Source organism: Paramormyrops kingsleyae, chromosome 15 (assembly GCF_048594095.1).
Source record: "Paramormyrops kingsleyae isolate MSU_618 chromosome 15, PKINGS_0.4, whole genome shotgun sequence".
Classification (NCBI taxonomy): domain Eukaryota; kingdom Metazoa; phylum Chordata; class Actinopteri; order Osteoglossiformes; family Mormyridae; genus Paramormyrops; species Paramormyrops kingsleyae.
Window position 1 is genome coordinate 2,611,866 of NC_132811.1, and position 22,633 is coordinate 2,634,498.

Consider the following 22,633-nt stretch of genomic DNA (forward strand, 5'->3'; position numbering starts at 1 on the left):
GCCATATGTCCTGTGCTTCTTGCTATAGTTAGATTGATATGTATGTAAGGCATTGAGATATTTTAAATCAATGCTGTCACTTCTGCAAATTTACAGACCTGGAGAATCTCAGCTGAGCAAAAAATTGAGTCAGGGTCTGTTCTGCAGCCAGAAGCATTTCACTGACCTAAAAGGGACTTCAATGCTCCAAAACCAGGAACTTCTGGTCAACTGGTGACTCTCAACTGGCCGTGTGCACCAACGTATAGCTACAGTGAACAGTGAGGTCACAAATCAGTCAAGAGCACAGCTGATGTTTGTCTGTTTTTTTTATTTTGTTCATAGTACACAATCAAAGTGCATTATAATAATTCATTAATGCAGGAATGGGGGAAGACAATTTCCTGTCAGGTGGTTTGTCTGGACCGGAGGAGTCCACCCAGGGGGGCACGCAGGAGTCATCGGGCCGGTTGTATCCGCCATGCGGGTTTGACAACAGGCCGTCACTATCCTGGGAATGGACCCACTGGGGTCCAGCCAAACACCAGTCAGGATGGTTCAAGAAGATACGTGGGAGAAAGATGGCCAAGGCATTCTGGCAGAGGTTACAGGTATTTATGCAGATCCTTCTCCACCACCTGTCACATGGGAGAAAAGCAATGAGCTGAACTGTACAGCATCAATCTTAAATATTCCCTGCAGTTGGTCTCCAGCCTTAGTCTTCCCCCGTCCTTTTGCATTCCAGTCATTGCTAATAAACAGCCAGAAGCCAATTTTGATCAGCACACAAGTTTGGCACAGACTGATCAGTAAGTCACAAGACAGAATGTTACACTGAAAAGAGCATTAGAAATATTAAACACAAAATGAGTGGATTGAACTAATAATATATAAATGAAGAGCTACTTCAAATAATTATAAAGACTATGCTACAACCAAACACAGGAAGAAGCCAATTCCAAACACATAATTTAGAATAAGCAATAAGGTCAGGCTTTGTGCAATATACTACCTATCCATCTTCTGAAACCACTTGCAAGGGGTCTGGAGCCTATAGGTATGAGGCAGGGAACAACCCAGGATGGGGCGCCAACCCATCGCAGGGCAGGGAACAACCCAGGATGGAGCGCCAACCCATCGCAGGGCAGGGAACAACCCAGGACGGGGCGCCAACCCATCGCAGGGCAGGGAACAACCCAGGATGGAGGGCCAACCCATCGCAGGGCAGGGAACAACCCAGGATGGAGGGCCAACCCATCGCAGGGCAGGGAAAAACCCAGGATGGGACGGCAACCCATCGCAGGGCAGGGAACAACCCAGGACGGGGCGCCAACCCATCGCAGGGCAGGGAACAACCCAGGATGGGGCGCCAACCCATCACAGGGCAGGGAACAACCCAGGATGGGGCGCCAACCCATCACAGGGCAGAGAACAACCCAGGATGGGGCGCCAACCCATCGCAGGGCAGGGAACAACCCAGGATGGAGGGCCAACCCATCGCAGGGCAGGGAACAACCCAGGATGGAGGGCCAACCCATCGCAGGGCAGGGAACAATCCAGGACGGGGCGCCAACCCATCGCAGGGCAGGGAACAACCCAGGATGGAGGGCCAACCCATCGCAGGGCAGGGAACAACCCAGGATGGAGGGCCAACCCATCGCAGGGCAGGGAAAAACCCAGGATGGGACGCCAACCCATCGCAGGGCAGGGAACAACCCAGGACGGAGCGCCAACCCATCGCAGGGCAGGGAACAACCCAGGACGGGGCGCCAACCCATCGCAGGGCAGGGAACAACCCAGGACGGGGCGCCAACCCATCGCAGGGCAGGGAACAACCCAGGACGGGGTGCCAACCCATCGCAGGGCAGGGAACAACCCAGGATGGGGCGCCAACCCATCGCAGGGCAGGGAACAACCCAGGATGGGGCGCCAACCCATCGCAGGGCACACTCACGCATCTACACATCTATGGGCAATTTGACAATTCCAATCAGCCTCAGCATGTTTTTTGGACTGTGAGGAGAAACCAGAGCACCTGAAGGAAACCCCATGACAACATGAGAGAACATGCAAACTCCACACACATAAAACCCCAACAGACACTTGAACACGGGTCCCAGACGTGTGAGGTGACAGCGCTAACCACCAGGCTGCCACTACAATATACTATGGCAGCAGAAAAATTTCTAATTTTGTCTACGGTAAAATGTCTCTAATACATCACTAATAAATTTTCAACCAAGGTAATACACACACACACACTAGTAATGACAGGCACTTCATTGATCCCCATGGGGAAATTCCCTTCTTGCCTCCCTCTCTGTAGGTGAGAGCAAGCTGGTGATGAAGGGCAGCTAACCCCAGCAGCACTGAGGCATCTGGGGGTTAAAGGTCTTGCTCAAGGGCCTGCAGATGTGGCAAGATTAGGCTCAAACCAACAACCTTCTGATCACAAACAAAGAGGCTTAGCCCACTGAGCTACATGCCATCCCTTTCATAGCCTTGTGGGGAAAAACCCTAACGTCAACTATGACGATCTTAACCCCGCTGATCAGATAGAACCCTCTGGCATGATTAACAAGCCACTAATTTGAGAGGGAAGCAGCCCTAACTAGATGTTAGTAGCCAGTTCATAGATACGTACAACTGGATCGCTCAGCGGGGAGTAGCGCTTCACAACTTTGCCCTCTCTGTCGATGAGAAACTGAAAAGAAAGAAAACAAGCAGCGATCATCATTCTAACAGGAATTCTGCTGTGTGACAGGAGCCACACTTGTCTGTTTATCTAGACATGAGGGGGAGCATATAAACATATAGGAATATATAATACTGTCTTTAGATACATATACAAATTATTCAAATTAGTATTAGAAAACCACAAAGCAGGTTATGCAAAGGTATTTAAACTTTACTACTTATGTAAATATCTAGCTGTGTGCATCAAATGTTAAAAGGGCGACACTAAACTACAATACAGATAATGGAATTTGTTGGACAAGTTTGGCATTTAAATATAACATTTATTTAACAGTCCTCAGATGTTCTTGGGGAACTAAATAATCCCCTGGACTGGTTATGATGTTACATTAATATAACAAAGACTGACATCATGACGTACCTTGGTGAAGTTCCATTTTATGTTGCTAGAAAATAGACAAATGATGCCATTAGAATATGATGACTTTTGCACACAATCACTGAAACACATTTCAGCACAGGGGGAAGAGCAGGACCCTCAGGACCTCCAGCGCCAACTCACTTCCCAAACGTTCCCTTGCCCTTAGGCTGCGCCTTCATCCACTTCCACAGGGGGTGAGCTTCATCCCCGTTCACGTCGATCTTACTGAAGAGGTCGAACTCTGCCTTGTAGGACTTGGCAAACTCCTTAATCTGCTGTTCCGTTCCGGGCTCCTAAGAAGACAGAATGGCAAAGTGGCAGACAGGTAGAGTGTGCCGTCCTGTGCGTTACTAAGGGCTGCGGCCAGATCTGCCTACTGCAAAATCCGCGAGTTTGTACACACTGCAAATAACTGCTACATGCCAGTGCTCTACAGGCCCAGTGATCAGAGTTTAACCAGATTTACAGTGCAGACACGTTCCTGTGTATCTAGGCTCATATCGCCACACAGGAGGGTGGATCATTAATGAAGCAAAATGATGGCACAACCGATTACCATTCTGCTAAGAACACCTACTCATGGTCAACCATACCTGTCGGCCAAACTGATTAGACGGGAAGGCCAGGATGCATAAACCTTTCTCAGCGTACTTGGCGTGCATCTGTGCAAACTGAGAGTAGTTTACTGGGGTCTTGCCTCATTTAGAGGCTACATTGGTGATGATACAGACTTTGCCTCTATGTACAGGGGGAAAAAAAAAGAATGTGAGAATTTTTTTAATGCATTGGCAAAATAATTATAAAGGTTATATACACAAGACAAGACTAATTTTGAAAAGCTAGTTAAGCAAAATAAACACTGCATATGGCAATACAGACTGTGTAGAAATGCATATCGTATATAATGACCATGCTGACCTGTACTTCTCCAGGGAGACTTCATTGCCATCAATGTCCTTTGCTGAGAATTCATAAATGGATGTAGCTTTCTCCCAGCCTCCTGTCTTGGTGGACTGCATTGGGAAGTTGAAGCAAACTGAATCAGCCACGTACATCAGCATCTGATGTTACTCTCCTACACCCTAAGGGCTGTACTGCCCTTTACACCTTCACTTTCTAAGGTCTGAAGCGAGCATGAGAAACAATGCATGCTTAGTGGCTCTCTGTTGTGAATTGAAGTTGAAAATACCTCAGCGGAGATGAATAGCTCATTTAGCTTTGGGATACATTCCACAGCAGAGCTCAGCCCGAACAAACGTCACCTCTCTCGGATAGCTGAAAGCGACATGCTTACCACCATCGGCAGGAGGACGGAGAGAAGCACTGTGGACAGCAGCCAGGGCATGACTCAGCAGAATGGTGCAGCCTCGCGCCCACCGTGACAGCCAGCGGCTGGATCAGCCTCGCGCTCGCGGTAACAGCCAGCGGCTGGTTCAGTCTCGCGCTCGCGGTGACAGCCAGCGGCTGGTTTAGTCTCGCGCTAGTGGTGACAGCCAGCGGCTGGTTCTGTCTCGCGCTCGCGGTGACAGCCAGCGGCTGGATCAGCCTCGCGCCTGACAGACAGTATTTGTAAAGCTACCTCAGGGTCAGTAATGCAGCTGAACAGTCCCTGATTGGTCCTATGTTTTGCTGACTAAACAGATGTGAATAATCCTGATTTCGACAGAAGTCAGCATGGTACATAAACAGGGATATCTATCTCTGCGGGATGATACCAGTGAGTTAACAGTGCTGGTCCATATCAGGGCAGCTGGGTCATTGAAAACCAGGCTGATATGGTTACAGCTCAAAGTAATGCTGTGGCGAATTATAATCTCTCCCCCCCACCCCCCCTCCACCACCAGTCAGCTAAACTTATCACTCCGCTCACCCCCCCTTACTTTGGTGGCATCGGCATCCCATACAGGGAATATTCAAAACTGTTTTAAGCCAGACTGAAGCAATACGTTTATATTTCACTAATTCAACTTAGCTGTGTTTCATAAACATGTAACGTTCCAGTCCGTGGCTGACAGAAGCCCAGCAAGTACAACAGTAATTACAGATTTGTTATAGCTGCTAAGGACCCCGACAGTGACAATCCCGGGTGACTCTGTATCCAGCTGTTTTAAAATGGTAGATGAGAGACTATCTACTGACCTTTTCACCAGCTGTCAGCCCTCTTATTGTGGCGATATCCCTATTTGCTATTTTCCTGTTTAAAAAGCAGATCTGAGGCTAAGAAATACATCACCTCCACAGGAAAGTGACATTTTTTTCTGACTGTTGTTTAGCACTGTAGCATTCTACTGGCTAAATTAAAAAAGCAGCAGCTCTGTGAAATAAGTACAGTGAGATTTTGGGCCTTTGGGTTAGTAAGAAATTAAACATTTAACTGTTATATAGAGTACCTGCAATTGAAGTTGAGTAGTTATATTTCTGGGCAATAACAGTTTCTTAATTTCTCGGACATTATACTCACTGTAACTCACTGACAAGCGGCACTTTGCATGTGGTGGATGCGTAGTGGGGCAACTTTTAACATAAACTCTAAATAAAAACTCACCTCTGTGCATATCTGTTTCATTGGCATTATTCTTTGTAACAACTGCGACTTTGCCCCAGCGACCAGATAACAGGGATTATGGGTCTCATATAACAGCACACAGCATGACGCACGGTACCCGTGCTGAGATCTTTGTTTTTCCCTACAGTGCAGGTGGTCACTGTATCTTCTGCACTTTACCCCACACAAAAAGCCGCTGTGAAAATTATGGCGCCATGACCTCATTCCGGCGTTTTCCGGACATGACTCATGAAGCCAGTTATTGTTATAGTTGTTTTTATGCAAACATGGTACCCGATGCTGTAGATCCACAATTAGACGCAGATCAAAGTTTCCTGTTGCCGTGAATTGGATATTCAAAGGTAATTCCTGATGAGAACAACGTTGTTCACTGAAAAAAGAAAATACCAGCTCACAAAGCACATGTAGGCTGTTAGCATACTGTAACAAACTCTAATACAACAGTACTAGGGAGGTCCACTGCTCCATGGCCTGGCCAGAATCTGCCTTATTCCACCTGAGCATCAGTGTCCTGGCATAAGCTTTTCCTGGGAGGCTGTGACCTCCATATAGCTGGATCACACCCTTTTAAAAATAGAGACCACCCTGGTTTGCCCAATCAGCGGGGCTCTACGCACCTTCCCTGCCTCACTGAAGAGACATGTTAACCGCTTCTCCTAATGATGGACAAAAGGACACCTCATGAACCATTTGCTGTATTTTCTGACCCCACTAGATGGTGATCTTGGTTTGCATTGGGGCATGTTCTGTGCCCTTTGTTGAACAGAGAGCACCATCTAGTGGGATAAAAAAAAATAGCAAATGGTTCATGAGGTATAATTTTGTCGATTGCAGCCTTTCCCCCATGGAGGTCTCTCACTGCCTAATATCCCAAGTGTTGGTCAGCAGATCCCCACTAATATCCCCAAAATCTGTAAACCAAGGCAGTCATTTAGTTAAAATGTCTTTATTATAATAGAATGTCCTGACTGGACTGCAACAAAGGCTCATGCATACAAACAACAATAAAGTACTCCCAACTGTACAAAAATGTTCCTCAGAGTCCATTTCTGTACCGTAAAAGGAAAATTTACTAGTGATGGATGAAATGATGGTTCATGAACCATTTGCTATATTTTTGACCCCACTAGATGGTGCTCTGGGTTTGCCTTTCACTGCCCAATATCCCAATGCTTTGTGCCAATTTTTTAACAGAGAGAACCATCAAGTGGAGTGAAAAAATCAGCGAATGGTTCATGAAGCATCATTTTGTCCATCACTAACATTTGCCTACAGCTTGGGTACAACTGGCAGACCCTTGAGGGTACAGCCCTAGTGACAAGTAATTGTACCCTCAAAGGTACAAGTTTGTACTTTTTTCCTGACCGTGAAGCAGCTCGTGTTTTCTTCAGGGCATAATGTCACGATCCGCTCCGTTCGATCCCGATGTGTGCCACGCCCACCTCGTTACCTCGTGTGATTCCCTGATTATTCTCACCTGTTGCCTGTTCCGTTTGCCTAGTCTTTTGTATTTAGTCCGAGTCTCAGTCCGTCTTCCCGAGATCCGTCATTGTATTGTCTGTATTGTCACGTTGGATGTCCCTGCTTGTCTGTCGCTTGCTCAAATAAACCCCTGATTACCCGTGAGCACGGCTTGCTCTGCTGCTTCCTTGCTCGCCTCCTTGCCGAGTCATGACACATAATACAAATGAACTGAGGAATTCTTTTTCGTGGAATCTTGTCCCTTGACACCAAAGAGCACTCAACTCAAACAACATAAAAATTTTGTTTATAGAACATGCCTACAAACTACCCATTCTGAACATCACTTTCCACTCCTACTGAGCACAACCTAAGCAAGGTCCTACCATAAAGGAAAATAAGCAGAAAGGCTAGAAAGCTCTGGTTTGGCATGTCCAACACCGAGCAGCACTACAGGGTGGTAGGAGCGCAGCTTGAGCAGCTTGCAGAAGGGGAGAGTTACTCATTCAGTGGGCCTGACGCTGGAACATCCACGAGGGAGAAGACGGCCACACTGTCCAGGGAAAAGACCTGTAAGACAGCAGCCTTCAGCAGACACACAAACAGCAGCCAGCTGAGAAAGTCTGGGCCAGACCAAGCCTTCCTTTCTGCACCAGAATAGTATCTGTTACTCCAAATGTGGTAACTCTCCAGAATGACACTGAAACTGCAGTCATGGCAACAGGGAGATTGCAGGATGTGCCTGTGCAAGGTGCAGGACTTCTCTGAAACAGCAAAATGCAAGATACTTCAAATTCAAACTAGACATTTGAAGGTTCCTGAATGTAAACCTTATATAGTGATTTCTCAGGACAGACCGATTCTGGGCAAAATCTATTTAATTTATTTCAGTGTGGCAGCAGCTTAACCCTAACCCATTCACAACCTAATCATCGCAGCCAGAATTAGATACCTGCGACATCTCTGACAACAAAACACAGACAAGGAACCGGCAATGTCCATTAATGTGACCCATAAGAGAATAACAGAGTGATAAGGTAGATGGAGCTGAAAGACGACCTTAAAGCTCCACTTTACGCCCTTAAAGATCACGTGTTTCCTGTGGAGGTGATGTATTTCCGGTGGAGCTCCACTCTACAGGCGATTGCAGCTAAACCCTCTTGGCATCTTGCCCAAGGCAGTCAGGACACTAAACTCGTACCCATTCCAGAGAATACACCCCCTACTGGTTACTTAACCATATTATTATTTATCTGCTTTTAGTCAGAAAGCTGACATTGTTTATGCAACAGCATTATTTATCATTTTTACGGAAACCATATTACTTTCTCTTTGTATGTGAACTGTGATTCTGGAGGAACATTATTTTGTACTACTGTACAGCTGTATGTGCATGGTATGACAATAAAGCCCCATTTTCCAATAATGTTAGTGTCCGGGGGGGAGGGGATGGGGTTGGGTTGGGCAGCCAGTTGACCTTGGACCCCCAGAGGTTTTTTTTCTCCCTACTTGGGAGTTTTAGCTCTTTTCCTCCATTGTCATCTGGCTTTATTTTTCAATTATTCTTCTTTCCTTTTCCCCCTTTTTGTTTTATTCTGTTTTAATGATATTGTATTATATCACAGCACACCTATATAAAGCGCCTTGGGGTGACTCTGTTGTGAAAGGCGCTATATAAAAATGAAATGAATTGAATTGCATTTGACGACTGTTATAACAAATATAGTACAATGTTTATGTCACGTCTCATCCTGACCACCAGAGGGAGCCAGGAAACAACTTGAGAGTTTCTCCCTCCAGCTGAGCGCATTACCTGGTAGATGCCTAGTTAAGTTCCCTAACTTGAACCTGCATCCGCCCTTGTGTCTCAGTTTTAGGTTACCTGTTTAGGTTACCTGTTTGAGGCTGCAAGGCGTTGTATAGTTTCTGTGCTGATTTGAGGTTTTATGGATATAGTTTTATTGTATGGAACTCTTCAAAGAATTTCAGTAGGGATGCACCGATACCGTGGTCAAATACCGAATAAACCTTAATGACAACATTACGTTAAAACTCAAAAGCTGCGTTTTGTCTTTTTTTCAGATTTTGGTGTATAGCAAGCGATCTGTCAGGAAACATTTGGGAAGGATAAATGCAGAGAACACCGGCACTGGCAGATTGAGGAGTACATGCGGAGGGTGTCAGCAGTTTGGAGATATTCTAAGATAAGGGACGACCCCCCATAAGACGTAAAGCAGACTGCTTTGTTTTGCTAAAGTGCCAAGAGGAGGAAGGGCCAGCAATCTGAGCAGACATTTAAAGACGCCGCAGCACCTGCACCCCATGGTGTACATTGGTGCACTGTGATAGACTGGCAGCCCCTCCCAGGGTGTGTGATTACCATCTAGTGTGGCTTCGTATTTCTAGTTTAACATTTCAGAAAATTAATTAATTTTCAGAAAAATTAAAACTACAGTAAAGTATTTGTAGTCTGTGGACATCGAAATATTCAGACAAATGCTGTACACCCTCACCTCTTTACCGTGTTTTTCTTATTAAATAATTGCACCATTTTAATATATTGCGCCATATTTCTGTACGTGTGCCTACGGCCAAGCAGGTTGGGAAACCTGCAAACTTTCCGCCATCGTGTTGATTTTTGTTGAAATACTGGAAAGGCCCCGTTAGGGGAAATTCTCCCCAATCTGCTGCACTTTTCTGCAGCTCTTGAAACCGATGCACTTTGTACATGTTTGCATAGGCAGAATGACCCACTGTTCTCACTATCAGAATGTAGCGGTGAATCCTGTTTTTCAGCCCACAATACAATACTGATGAATATATACAAAAGGGCCACTGAGACAAAAGTTACTATATTGTTATATACTGATTGTTTACAAAGAGCCAAGCTGTCATTTACCGAAACGCACATCGATAAGCTAATCAGAGGGTCTCCTGCTCCTTGATAGATGGGTCATAGAGCAAAGGCATCTGTGCCACTATTGGCTGAAGCAAACCCGTCAGCTGCCTCTCTTACATATAAAGCCTGTATCCGTGAGTAGGAAAAAACATCTGCCCTGGAAAAAGAATGAGGAGCTTTGAGAATATTTCATTTTTCATTCTTTGCCTTGTGGGGAGTGTATCCTGTTCCATCAGGGAATATTACATTGGGATCAAGGAGATTGAATGGAATTATGCTCCGAGCGGGAAAAACTTAATTCTGAACACAACCATTGAGGAAGATGAGTAAGTAAACGTATTGGTTAGCTGGTTCCACCATTAACGCTACAATATACTGTGCAGCTAAAGAAAGTGACAGTCATCATTAACGCAGTAATTGAATCACATTTTTGTTGATTAAACATAATTTTATGCTTCTCTGTATTATTATATTATAAAATAATTAAGCAATGGAAATAGTATATGAAGCATCCTGATACAGGCTGAATACTGGCTCAGTCAGTGGTACAGGTTTGAACCCAGTAATATGCATGTATGATTTTTATGTATTCATCATGTAATTGATGTTCTCTCCAGCTCACTTAATACCCTGATGTTTACCCATCTCAGGAGAGACTCTCTGTCACTTGCCTGGACGATGGCTTATTAAAAAAAATGACTTTAATAGGACCATAGCTAAAACGAATGTTCTTATAAAGGCAAACATTGACTCGCTGCTTAAATAAAGTTACTGACGAGTCCATATTCACCGCGCATGTAATTCTGCACAAAGAAGTGCCTAAATGTTGTACTTTGAAGGCACGCCGCTGAGTTCCTCCTGCGCGGGGACGTCCGCATCGGGCCCGTCTACAAGAAAGCGGCCTACTTCCAATACAGCGACGGCACCTACAAGCAGGAGGTGGGCAAGCCGGCGTGGCTGGGCTACCTTGGGCCAATCATCCTGGCGGAGGAAGGCGATACTGTCAAAGTGCACCTGAAGAACATGGCTACGCGCTCCTACTCCCTGCACCCGCACGGACTGACGTACGACAAGGCCAATGAAGGTATGGGGGAAGATCCTCGAACCCTGCCCAAGTGCCCGGTTTGGTGACCCTACATGGTAGGACACAGAAAAATGTGCTGCTGGGTCATAGTGATGCAGCTGAAGCCTCACATTCGTTAATTTGCAGGCAGACTGGCTTTTTCAGTCATTTATTGGCTTGGGCGACAGTCCTCTGGGACAGCAAACACAGCGATGTAATGCGGAGTTTTATAATACAGGCAACAGCGGGAAATATAGGCTGTGCAGAGCCAGAGAAATAACTTTGAGTTTGTTCATGTTAATTGACACTATTCATTAAAAATGTGCTTGACTACCTACATATAGCTACATAATATGATTATTAGTAATATTATTAAAGGGACCCTATTATGGTCATTTTCACTGTTCATATTTTATTTTTCGGGTCTACTGTAATGATTTACATGCTTCAGTGTTCCAAAGAACACATTATTTTTCTCATACTGTACATCTCTACTCTGTCTATAACCCTGTCTGAAAAGCTCTGTTAGAGCTTTAAGTCCCATCCCACATAGCTCAGTGTGCTCTGATTGGTCAGCTTGCCCCACACGTTCCACCTCTTGCAGTCTGCCGACAGATCCTGGCAGGCAGGCAGCCAATAAGGATTGTGTTTTGAGGTGACCTCACCATGTCATGGAAGTAAGGCTTGGAATTCCAACAAGGCGTTTCAGGCAGATTAGAGAGGAGTGCTTTCTGTGATGAGAGTTACTTCCTTTGGCGTGAACTGTGGACCTTAAGACCTTCGCAGATGGTTTCCATGTACCTAAAGCAATATAAAACCTTAAAGGGAAGGGAGAAACTGAAGAAGCATAATAGTGCCCCTTTAATGCAGAGGTGCAGTCGAAACAGGTGCATGATGATGAGCTAAATGGTGTTTAAGAGCCGAAATCTCTCTAACTGAATCCATCCTCCTAGGCGCCCCATATCCTGACCACACAGAAGGAGCTCTGAAAGCCGACGATCACGTCAAACCCGGGCAGAGTTATGTGTACGTCTGGAATCTGACCTCAGACCACGCACCCTCCAAAGATGATACCAGCTGTTTAACACGGGTGTACCACTCGCATGTAAACGCTCCCAGAGATATCGCCTCTGGGCTTATCGGCCCACTAATCATCTGTAAAAAAGGTGCATACCACTTTTGTAGTTTTTGTTTTTTTTTTTACTTTTTAACGGCACTGATTCTAATAAGAGTCTGATTTAATGGCCCACATTTAATCAGTCGGTTTTGCTTCAGACACCTTGGATGTATATGGAGACCAGACCTCAGACAACCTCTATGTCCTGATGTTCACCGTGGCTGATGAGAACCTGAGCTGGTACTTGGATGAAAACATCAAAACGTACTGCAAAACACCCAAGAATGTGGACAAGGACGACGAGGCCTTCCAGGAGACCAACAGGCTGCACTGTGAGCTTTGCGTCAGGAACCAGTTTGCCTGTGTTTTCCTATAGACATAAGACACAGCCACCAAACGCCCTTCAAATAATAAAGTATTTCTATACAGTACTAGCATCATTCTGAATCACAATTTGCTTATCAGTGTGTAGTTCTGCTGCACCTGTTTAAAAATGGTTTGTAATGATTTAATAGCTAAACAATGTGCTCAGCTTGAGTATAAGCGAGTGCAGAGGCCTCAAACTGTGACTGTCTGGCACTTTAGCCTGGGGACCCACAGTATTCCCAGGCCAGTGAGTCACAGCCCAAATTCACCATAAAAGCTGTTGGGATTGGGGGAATGATGGATGTTGGGCACAGTAGTAGTGTCGATCAAGGGGATATATATATATATATGTGTGTGTGTGTGTGTCTGTGTGTGTGTAAATGGTCTCGTGACCCACATTGACATACCAGTTGAGAGACATTGTCCTGGACCATAGTCTGTATTGAGATTTCTTTTTAGTCAGACATTCATCATGTTGCTGTTGACAGTGGATCAGTTAAGCTAGTTTAGTATCATAGCTATAATTGCCTCTGAAGACGTGTCAGATTCCTGTGAAGGTTCTAGATGCTCAATGAGGCGTTGGCTGCGTCTCCTTTCGGTGCATCACCTGTTTTTGGCAGCAGGCTGCCGATTTCCCGACTCGTTCCCCCGCCGCCTTGCTCTGCGTTTGTGAGAGTAACACCTTCCTCTGCTGTTCCAGCAATCAACGGCTACATGTTCGGGAATTTGCCAGGACTGTCCATGTGCATTGGCCACAAGACCCAGTGGCACCTGTTTGGCATGGGCAACGAGGTGGACGTCCACTCGGCGTACTTCCATGGGCAGATCCTGACAGAGAGGGGTCACCACATGGACACCGTCAGCCTCTTCCCGGCATCCTTCGTCAACGGGGAGATGGAACCAGCCAATCCGGGCCGCTGGCTGCTCAGCTGCCAGATCAACGATCACCTGTCCGGTACATACATGCAGGCGCAGACTCCCCAAGTGTAGTGACTGTTTGTGGCCAGCAGGGGCCCCCAAACTCTGGGTGGTTTGAGTGGCGGTAAACACCACAACTGCACACATGCCACTCCATCTACTAACCTGCATTAGACAGTGGAATCATGTGTCATGCCAGGGTTTGGGTCCGCATGGTGAGGAATGTACCAAATCATAGGGGGTGGGTGGGTGCCCTCGCTGCATTGCTGGTGGGCGGCTCCATGGCTGTCTGCGGGGAGATCATGGTCGCCGTTTGGCTTCTTGGTGCTGAATACCATTCGCTGGGGCTTGGGGGATCTGAGCAGAGGACAGAAGGAGCCTTCATACTGTAACTGGAAACAGAAACTTCGTATCTCAGTGAGAAATTTAAAATGAAGCCAAAATAAGTTTTTAGGTGCATATTATATTAGATTAGTGGTGCAGTATGAGTTGATGTGTTGCCATTTATAGCTTTAATGATTAGGCTGCCAAAAAGCATTTTCTGATGCATTATAGTCAATTGAGCAAGTACTTGAATTTAAGGCAATACCAAAGTAATTTGCAGGTATTATACAGGTATTACATTGCAGGTTTTTTCTTTTCATTTTCCTTTAGCTGGGATGCAAGCGTTATTTGATGTGAAAGATTGTTTCCCAAGTGTTCATAAGCCAAAACCACACGGCGAAGTCAGGAATTATTACATTGCTGCTGAAGAAATTTCCTGGGACTACGGGCCATCACAGATTAACCAGTTCACAGGAAACCCTTTGCAATCTGACGAGTGAGATGATTTTATACACTGTCTCATGTGGTGCATAGCTTTTTCTCACTGTTTTTTCTGTATGGTAGCAAACCGTATAGGCACACAGTTCAGCTGGTTTACAACATCAAAATCATATCATTTGCTATTTTCCTTTTCTCATGAAATAAGTTTCTGCTTCTCACACTTTGTAGGTCCACCTTGTTCATCTGTGTATTTTTTATCCCATTAAAATGTCATTAGGGACTCAGAAACCTTCTTCAAGGTTGCCAATGACAGGATTGGAGGAAAGTACAAGAAAGCAGTGTATTTTGAATACACAGATGATACTTTTACCAAACGGAAGGAGAGAACACCTGAGGAAGAGCACCTTGGGATTCTGGGTAACGGGCACCTGTTGGGAAAGAAACTTGCATAACTGGCAGTAATAAGCAATAATTTGGCATAACAGACAAACTGAAAATATAATACCATGAAGCGGTTTTCCAGGTCCTGTGATTAGGGCAGAAGTAGAGGACACCATCACCGTGACGTTCAAGAATAAAGCCTCCCGCCCTTACAGTATGCAGCCACACGGGGTGCAGTACACCGTCGACCAGGACGGGACACCCTATAACTCTGTTATTGAAGGTAAAACACCTTGTGTGCATTAAACTAAGTAATCTGATTTGCTTAATCTTGTATTTCACAATGTAACTACATTCGTTCTAATATTCATCAGAAACTTCTAGGTCAAAAATACTACTCCAGAAGATCAAAGGAACCTTTGGCCGTGAGTGAACTCTCATGATACTTTGATTCTCCATTTCAGAAAATGTCTGTCACTCTGCTGTGCTCTTTCAGCTGCAGATTTAGTTTTACTTGTGCCTTTATGAGGACTAAAGGTCTATGTGTTCTGTTGCATGAATGGTACAAATTCATCATCATTGATGTTAATGTTACGGGAGAATCTATATTTGGAACCAGAGGTGGAAGGTTCAGGTCCAGAAAGTACAAATCCAGACCAAGGTTTTGCTTCAACCAACCAGTTGAGTACTCTGTGACTGTGACTCTTTATACTCAACTGATTGGTCGAAACAAAACCTTGGTCTGGATTTGTACTCTCTGGATTTGAACTTTCCACCTCTGTTTGAAACGGAAACACAGAGCCTGAAAACGTGGAAAAGTTTTGCACTTAACTCTGAATCATTTTCTGTGCACTGTAGCTGAACTGGATGTATATATGATATTTGAAAGGTTCTTTATCTCAGAAGAGCTCCACTCATTATCCACAGAACCAGTGACTCCACCGCCCGCTTCCCAGGTGCTTCCGGGCTCCTCCTACACCTACACGTGGGTCGTCCCAAGAGAAGGAGGACCTACAGCGGATGATCCAGACTGCACGACAAACCTCTACTTCTCTGCTGTGGACCCAGTTAGAGATACTAGTTCTGGACTAGTGGGACCCCTGTTGATCTGTAAACCCAGCACCCTAAAGGCAGGGAAACAGGTATGATGGGTGTGTGATGTAAACATGATGTCATATACAAGAGAGGGGACCTTATTATTAACAAATGGCCAGTTCTCAAGGCAGCAGTTAGAATCAAAAAGTACTTTAATTACTTTAATTGCCAAAAAAGAAAATCACCTGACATTATTAAATGACTGACTGGTCGAAACATTGTATTCTTAATTTAAACATCAGATTTACTTCATTGATCTCAGGGGGAAATTCTAACTGTAGAATCATTAATTCATGATCTTATCTTGCTAAGTAGCATTTGCCTTCCAGAAAAATGCTAAGGAATTGCACCTCCTGGCCACTGTGTTTGATGAGAATCTCAGCTGGTATCTGGACGACAATATTAAGCAGTTTGCAAAGTCACCCACAAAAGTCAACAAGGAGGATGAAGACTTTCAAGAGTCAAACAAGATGCACTGTGAGTTTTTTTCACTTTGAACCACTGTGATTAGTTGTGTTTTGTGATGGAACCAAAAATACCTTCAGATATGTGGTAAAATATGACTTTCTTCAACATCAGCAATCAACGGATACATGTACGGCAACTTGCAAGGACTGAAAATGTGCAAAGGAGAGACGGTCTCGTGGCACATCTCTGGTTTGGGCTCTGAGGTTGACATCCACGGCATACACTTTGATGGCAATAGAGTGATGTACCGTGGTACCAGAAGAGATGTGGTCAATGTGTTTCCTCACATTTCCCACACAGTTATAATGAACGCAGACAGCATAGGTAAGAGCCAGATCTGCTTCTCGTTAACAATGCCGTACGTTATATTCCGCAGTTCGCTGGCCACCAACACGTTAAGGTTAAAGGTTACTAGTGCAGGTGTGGCGTGGCGACGCACTGGTCAGCGCTGCTGCCTCACAGCAAGAAGGTCCTGGGTTCGGTCCCGGAGTCGGGTGTAGGTCCTTTCTGTGTGGAGTTCGCATGCTCTCCTTGTGTTCGCATGGGTTTCTGTTGGGGGCTCTGGTTTCCTCCCACAGTCCAAAAGCGTGCCAGACAGGTTGATTGGTGAGTCTAAATTGGCCCTATAATTGTGTGTGTTGGCAACTGCCCAAGGTTGGTTCCTGCCTGTGCCCATTGTTCCTGGGAGAGGCTCTGGTCCCCCCCATGACCCCAGTTGGGATTAAGTGGTTGCTGTGATAGATGGATGGATTGCTAGTGCAGTACCTTGGCTTTCCTATTGAATTTGGATATATATAAAACATTTTTCCTGTCCTTGGATTAAATAAATTGTAAGTCAGTGACTTTGGGAATAAATGGTAGGTTTTTAATACCATGAACGTGCATGAAGTAGGAATTCATGCTGAGGCATTGATGTGCCTGTTTGGTGACACCAGGAACATTTGGGCTGGCGTGCAAGACCATCGATCATTACCTGGGGGGTATGAGGGCCAATTACACCGTGGAGAAATGTCGCTGGTGGGACAGCAAGCCAGACCTCTACCTCCACCATAAGACGTACTACATCGCTGCCGTAGAAACGGAGTGGGACTACTCACCGAATCGCACCTGGGAGTCCGAGATGCATGGTGACGCCAGGTACCCGGGGCAGGGATGGGTCCTTAAGGCCAAGCGGCAGCTGATAATCCTGACAATGTGTCCGATATTTGGGAATATGTCATATATATGGATATGTTACATATTTTTACATACAATGCTCACAGAAAGTATTGGGATGCTTAATTTAGTAAAAATATTGCAGATTTATTGGTTTTATAATAAAATAAATGCTTGATTGTTTACCAAAAAAAATCACATTAGAAACCATCAGTAGCTCCAAGTACAAAAACCCAAATTCCAGTTCTGAAAAAGCTGTTCTGAATTACAAAGTCCATTGAGAAGCAGTTTCATTGGGTGCTTTTTAATTAGTAACACCTCTGCAGTAAGATAAAACACCAAACATTTACGTTTAGTGTCCCTTTGGGAGCCAGTGACTACTATTGTAATTAATAGCAACATGGCAAGAACAGAACTGAATGTGACCCAACTTCACTGTATCCTGAAATGCTTGGAAACAAAACTATGGTCATTCTTTATTGTACTAACTGTGATTTACCAGCTCGGGAGACGTTTACCTGAAGAAAGGAGATGCGTTCATTGGATCCAAGTATAAGAAGGTCTTATACAGAGAATACACTGACAAGACTTTCACTCAACAGAAGCAAAGAGACGCAGATGAGGAGCATTTGGAAATCTTAGGTATGCAGTGCGACAAAAAAATAAAAATAAAACTCATCAGATTCCTTCACCCTGAAATTTCACTTATGCTTATTAATATTATGGGTCTCGTCCCAAGGGCCGATGATTCATGCTGATGCTGGGGACAAAGTGAAGATTGTCTTTAAAAACATGGCAAGCAGGTCATACTCTATACATGCTCACGGAGTTAAGACAGACGACGGAAAAATCGAGCACACTCCACCGGGTGAGAAAACCACAAATCATTATCATTATTATTTATTATTATAAAAAGCTCAGTCTACTGTATTAAGAGAACAAAACCAGTCTGCAACTGGCCAGTTTGGTCAGTGAAATTCTGGTCACTGTTATCCCAGTCTGCTGTGTCCCTCCCCAGTGAGTCAGTACTGGGTGCGTTCTCTCTTACCTTAGGTGAGACAAACACGTACACCTGGTATATTCCCAAGACGGCCGGACCTGGCCCGGAAGAAGAAGACTGCCTTGTTGGGGCGTATTTTTCGACAGTTGATGTCAGCAAGGTATAGTAAAATTGATTTAATGCAGGTCATGTGACATGTCCAGATAATTCTGAACTTATTTCCTCATCACCACTGAAATCATTTAGATGAACCATAACTGACATTCTGTTGACCTTTAATAGTAAAAGTGATGTAGAAAATTGTAAGATTACCAGAGTACAAACTGCACTACCATTGTCGTCACCCAGGACCTATACAGTGGTCTGATTGGACCGCTCGTCATATGCAAACGCAGCATACTGAGGAAACTGGGACTTAAAAAGGAGATTGAGGAGTTCGCTCTGCTGTTCTTCGTCTTTGACGAGAACGAATCCTGGTACCTGGATGAAAACATCAAAACATACGCGGGAAAACCAGAGAAAGTCAAGAAAAATGACGAGCAGTTCATCAAGAGCAATAAAATGCATGGTATGCAGACGCCTGACCTCTGTCAAGCAAACTCAGAACAGTCATGTGGGAAAGAAAATTGCACCCTCTTTCAGCTCTATGATTTTACATATCAGGAAATAAAAAATCTGGTCCTTACCACATTCTAAAATTATTTAAATCTAACCTCAGGTGTAAAACAACACACAGATTCTACTGTGTCATTATTTATTTAACAATAATGAAGCCAAAATGGAGACTGGATGAGTGAGAGACTAAGTGCAGCCCATGATTCAATAGCATGTCGATCCATCTCTAGCAGCAATAAGTTGAAATAATCCTTTTCTGTATGACTATCAGTGTCTTACATTGTTCAGGAGGAATTCTGACCCACTTTCACAGCATGGCTTCAGTTCATTGAGCTTTGCGGGCATTTCTTTATGCGCAGCTCTCTTAAGGTCCCGCCACAGAGTTTCAGTCGGGTCGAGGTCTGGACTTTGACTGGGCCATTGCAACACCGTGGCTCTTTTCCATTTTCAGCCATTCTGCTGCAGATTTCCAGGTTTGCTTGGGATCATTGTCCTGTTGCGTGACCCAAACTCGGCTAAGCTTTAGCTGTTTTTGCAGTTTCTCTGAGCACTGCACAGTCTGGGGTGAATTTGCCGGGACGCCCAATCCTGGGAAGATTGGCATCTGTCCACTTGTGAATAATCTTTCTCCTTGCAGAATGATGACTTCAAATTGTTTGGAAATGACCTTCCCAGATTGACGGGCAGCAGCAATTGCTTCTCTAAGATCACCGCTAATGTCTTTCCTCCCTGGCTTTGTATTAACTTAGCCCCAAATGCTCCAGACCAGCAAACTGCCAAAACTCCAGCTTTTATAGAGCTGCTCACACTTGCTGATGATCAATTAATCAAGTGTATTTGATTAGCAGCATCTGGCTGCTACCTTCCCTCTTAATTCCTATGGAAGCAATAACTTAATTTTTCACATATAGTGTACTTATCTATATACTGTGTATATACTGTGCATGTATATATATGCATATATATTATATGGTAACGCTGTTTTACTCTCAAATTTTTGGTTTATAGAGTCCAAATGGCATTTGCCAAATATGATTCAGAGCTGAGAAATATATTGCTGTGGTTCATCTCCTTCGGGAACATTCTAACAGTCCTGTGAGAGGCGTGATGGTGGTGCAGCGTATCTCATGCCGCGGCGCCCCAAATGATGCCCACTGCCACCTGTTTGATCGGTCTGTGTTTCCACTCCCGTCCTAGCGATCAACGGCAGGCTTTATGGCAACTTGCAAGGGCTGACGATGCTGGAAGGAGATCAGGTTTACTGGTACCTCCTGGGGATGGGAAACGAGGTGGACATGCACACCGTACACTTTCATGGGCACAGCTTTGAGTACAAGGTATGGCAACCCTGTTACAGCCAGATACACAGCCTGTATATGAAGGTTTACTTACATATGCTCTTTGTTCTATTTGTTATTTTCTTTTAAACCTGCTGCACCGACTCTAGGAATCACAAAACACTTCTTGTTATATAGTATACTATAAGGACATACTGTATACTATAATGACATACTGTATACTATAAGGACATACTGTATACTATAAGGACATACTGTATACTATAAGGACATACTGTATACTATAATGACATACTGTATACTATAAGGACATACTGTATACTATAATGACATACTGTATACTATAAGGACATACTGTATACTATAATGACATACTGTATACTATAAGGACATACTGTATACTATAATGACATACTGTATACTATAAGGACATACTGTATACTATAATGACATACTGTATACTATAAGGACATACTGTATACTATAATGACATACTGTATACTATAAGGACATACTGTATACTATAAGGACATACTGTATACTATAATGACATACTGTATACTATAAGGACATACTGTATACTATAATGACATACTGTATACTATAAGGACATACTGTATACTATAATGACATACTGTATACTATAATGACATACTGTATACTATAAGGACATACTGTATACTATAATGACATACTGTATACTATAATGACATACTGTATACTATAAGGACATACTGTATACTATAATGACATACTGTATACTATAAGGACATACTGTATACTATAATGACATACTGTATACTATAACGACAATGAAATGGAATTGAATTTAACACCCCATTAAACACGTTAAACCTACCACTGCAGCACTGACATCCAGTAAGGCATCAGCAGGCAAGCTGATCACCAGAAAGCTGAAATCTACAACGGCTGTTCCACTAAGAAAACAATCCAAACGTATATCCTCCTATAAAATATTCATCTGTAGATGTGGCTGTTGAGTAAAATAAGCAAGAAGACAGATCGTCAGTCAAAACTTTCGCTCCCCCTTTTTTCGGAAATGCGGGCCTGGTGAAATTATTCTACGTCTTTTTTGATATCAAGAGTGTGTAGGCATTGAAGAGCTGCTTCTTCCCTTTGCCCCAGCTGGGTGGCACTTACCGGAACGACGTCTACGAGCTCTTCCCCGCCACCTTCCAGACTGTGGCCATGCAGCCCCTGTACCCCGGCACTTGGCTCCTGCACTGTCACGTCACAGACCATATCGTGGCCGGTATGGAGACCACCTACACCGTGCTCCAGAAGGAGGGTAAGTCAGACCGCAGCGGTGAGCAGCGTGCGACTCGGTGAGCCGGGCCACCGTGCCACTGACCGGAAGGTCGCCAATATGAGCCCCACCGCAGCAGAACAGTCACATGTCCAGGGCCCTGAGCAAGGCCATCAAGCCCCAGCTCCGGGGGCCACACATTGGCTGACCCTGTGCTGTGACCCCCCAGGCTTGCTCTCACTTACATATGCGTGTGTGTGTCAAGGAGAGCAGACGGGGTAAGTAAAGACAGGCTTTCCCTGCAGGGATCACCATTCACCATAATGAATACACTGTTTAACCCTGGCCAGCCCCAGTAGCGTTTACAGTGAGTTTAGTCAGGAGATTTACTAGAAGTTTCTGCAAAGGAGAAACTGTCTTGAAGTTCATCATTTTGCAGACTTTGGCAGCGCAATAATTCCTGTGATTTTATTCTTCTTTGCAGAATCCAAGGGAATAAGAGGATTTATAAAAGGTTTGTTTCAAAAGAGTTAGAAGAAACGTGAGAAGATTCTGCTTTTAATATCATGTCATTTTCTTTAATTCCATGCAAAGCACACTAATAAATCCTGTAAATACTCATGTGCACATGCACTGTTTAAATCTTCTGCTTGTATCTGACAACAGTCTGCGTCCATTGTGATTACCATATCTGTGGATATGGGATATTGCATTATCTTTTTAAGTAGCACAAAGGCAGAGCAAGAATTTGATTTCACTTCAAAGCTGCCTTCTGAGTTGGGTAAATCCAAATAAAGGTGGTCAAGTTGTCACCCATGAACAATGTGAATCCCAGAAAAGGGGAGAAAACTCTAGAAGTGACTATCACTGTTTATCATTTTAGGTGTGGTGTAAGCTTACAAGTCAAAAAGAGAGCAAATGTTTAATTCCATCCATCCATCTTATCCTGGTTATGCTGGAAGGGTGGGGGCAGGGGTGGGGAGGGGGGTGTCTGAAGCCTATTCCAGGCAGCACAAGGCACGAAGCTGCAGTGCACTGCAGACAGGATGCCAGTGCACTGCAGGGCATATGCCCCCCTCTGTCACACACAGTCATACTGGCA

The 22,633-nt window shown here is 44.5% G+C and overlaps 1 protein-coding gene and 1 pseudogene across 1 annotated transcript; one reads left to right on the top strand and one right to left on the bottom strand.

Annotated features, from left to right (window-relative positions):
- Positions 1 to 290: 290 nt before the first annotated feature.
- LOC111860199 (phospholipid hydroperoxide glutathione peroxidase-like) lies at positions 291 to 4,659 on the bottom strand (annotated as a pseudogene).
- Positions 4,660 to 10,155: 5,496 nt separating this feature from the next.
- cp (ceruloplasmin) lies at positions 10,156 to 22,150 on the top strand. Its single transcript, XM_023843865.1, has 20 exons — positions 10,156 to 10,349; positions 10,863 to 11,107; positions 12,040 to 12,252; positions 12,362 to 12,535; positions 13,270 to 13,524; positions 14,142 to 14,307; positions 14,530 to 14,669; positions 14,776 to 14,916; positions 15,008 to 15,058; positions 15,561 to 15,775; positions 16,058 to 16,205; positions 16,308 to 16,520; positions 17,132 to 17,333; positions 17,854 to 17,993; positions 18,091 to 18,219; positions 18,405 to 18,511; positions 18,700 to 18,919; positions 20,164 to 20,303; positions 21,411 to 21,573; positions 22,016 to 22,150. Exons 1-20 carry the CDS (start codon positions 10,192 to 10,194, stop codon positions 22,063 to 22,065), a joined length of 3,270 nt encoding a protein of 1,089 aa, XP_023699633.1. The 5' UTR covers positions 10,156 to 10,191; the 3' UTR covers positions 22,066 to 22,150.
- The last annotated feature ends 483 nt before the right edge of the window (positions 22,151 to 22,633 follow it).

What these genes read in the sequence shown, in the direction of transcription:
- cp (XM_023843865.1), top strand. Translation starts at nt 10,192, where the DNA reads ATGAGGAGCTTTGAGAATATTTCATTTTTCATTCTTTGCCTTGTGGGG. An exon ending in GATCAAAGGAACCTTTGGCC is followed by an intron (nt 15,059 to 15,560) that starts GTGAGTGAACTC and finishes CATTATCCACAG; the next exon opens with AACCAGTGACTCCACCGCCC. An exon ending in CGACAGTTGATGTCAGCAAG is followed by an intron (nt 18,512 to 18,699) that starts GTATAGTAAAAT and finishes GTCGTCACCCAG; the next exon opens with GACCTATACAGTGGTCTGAT.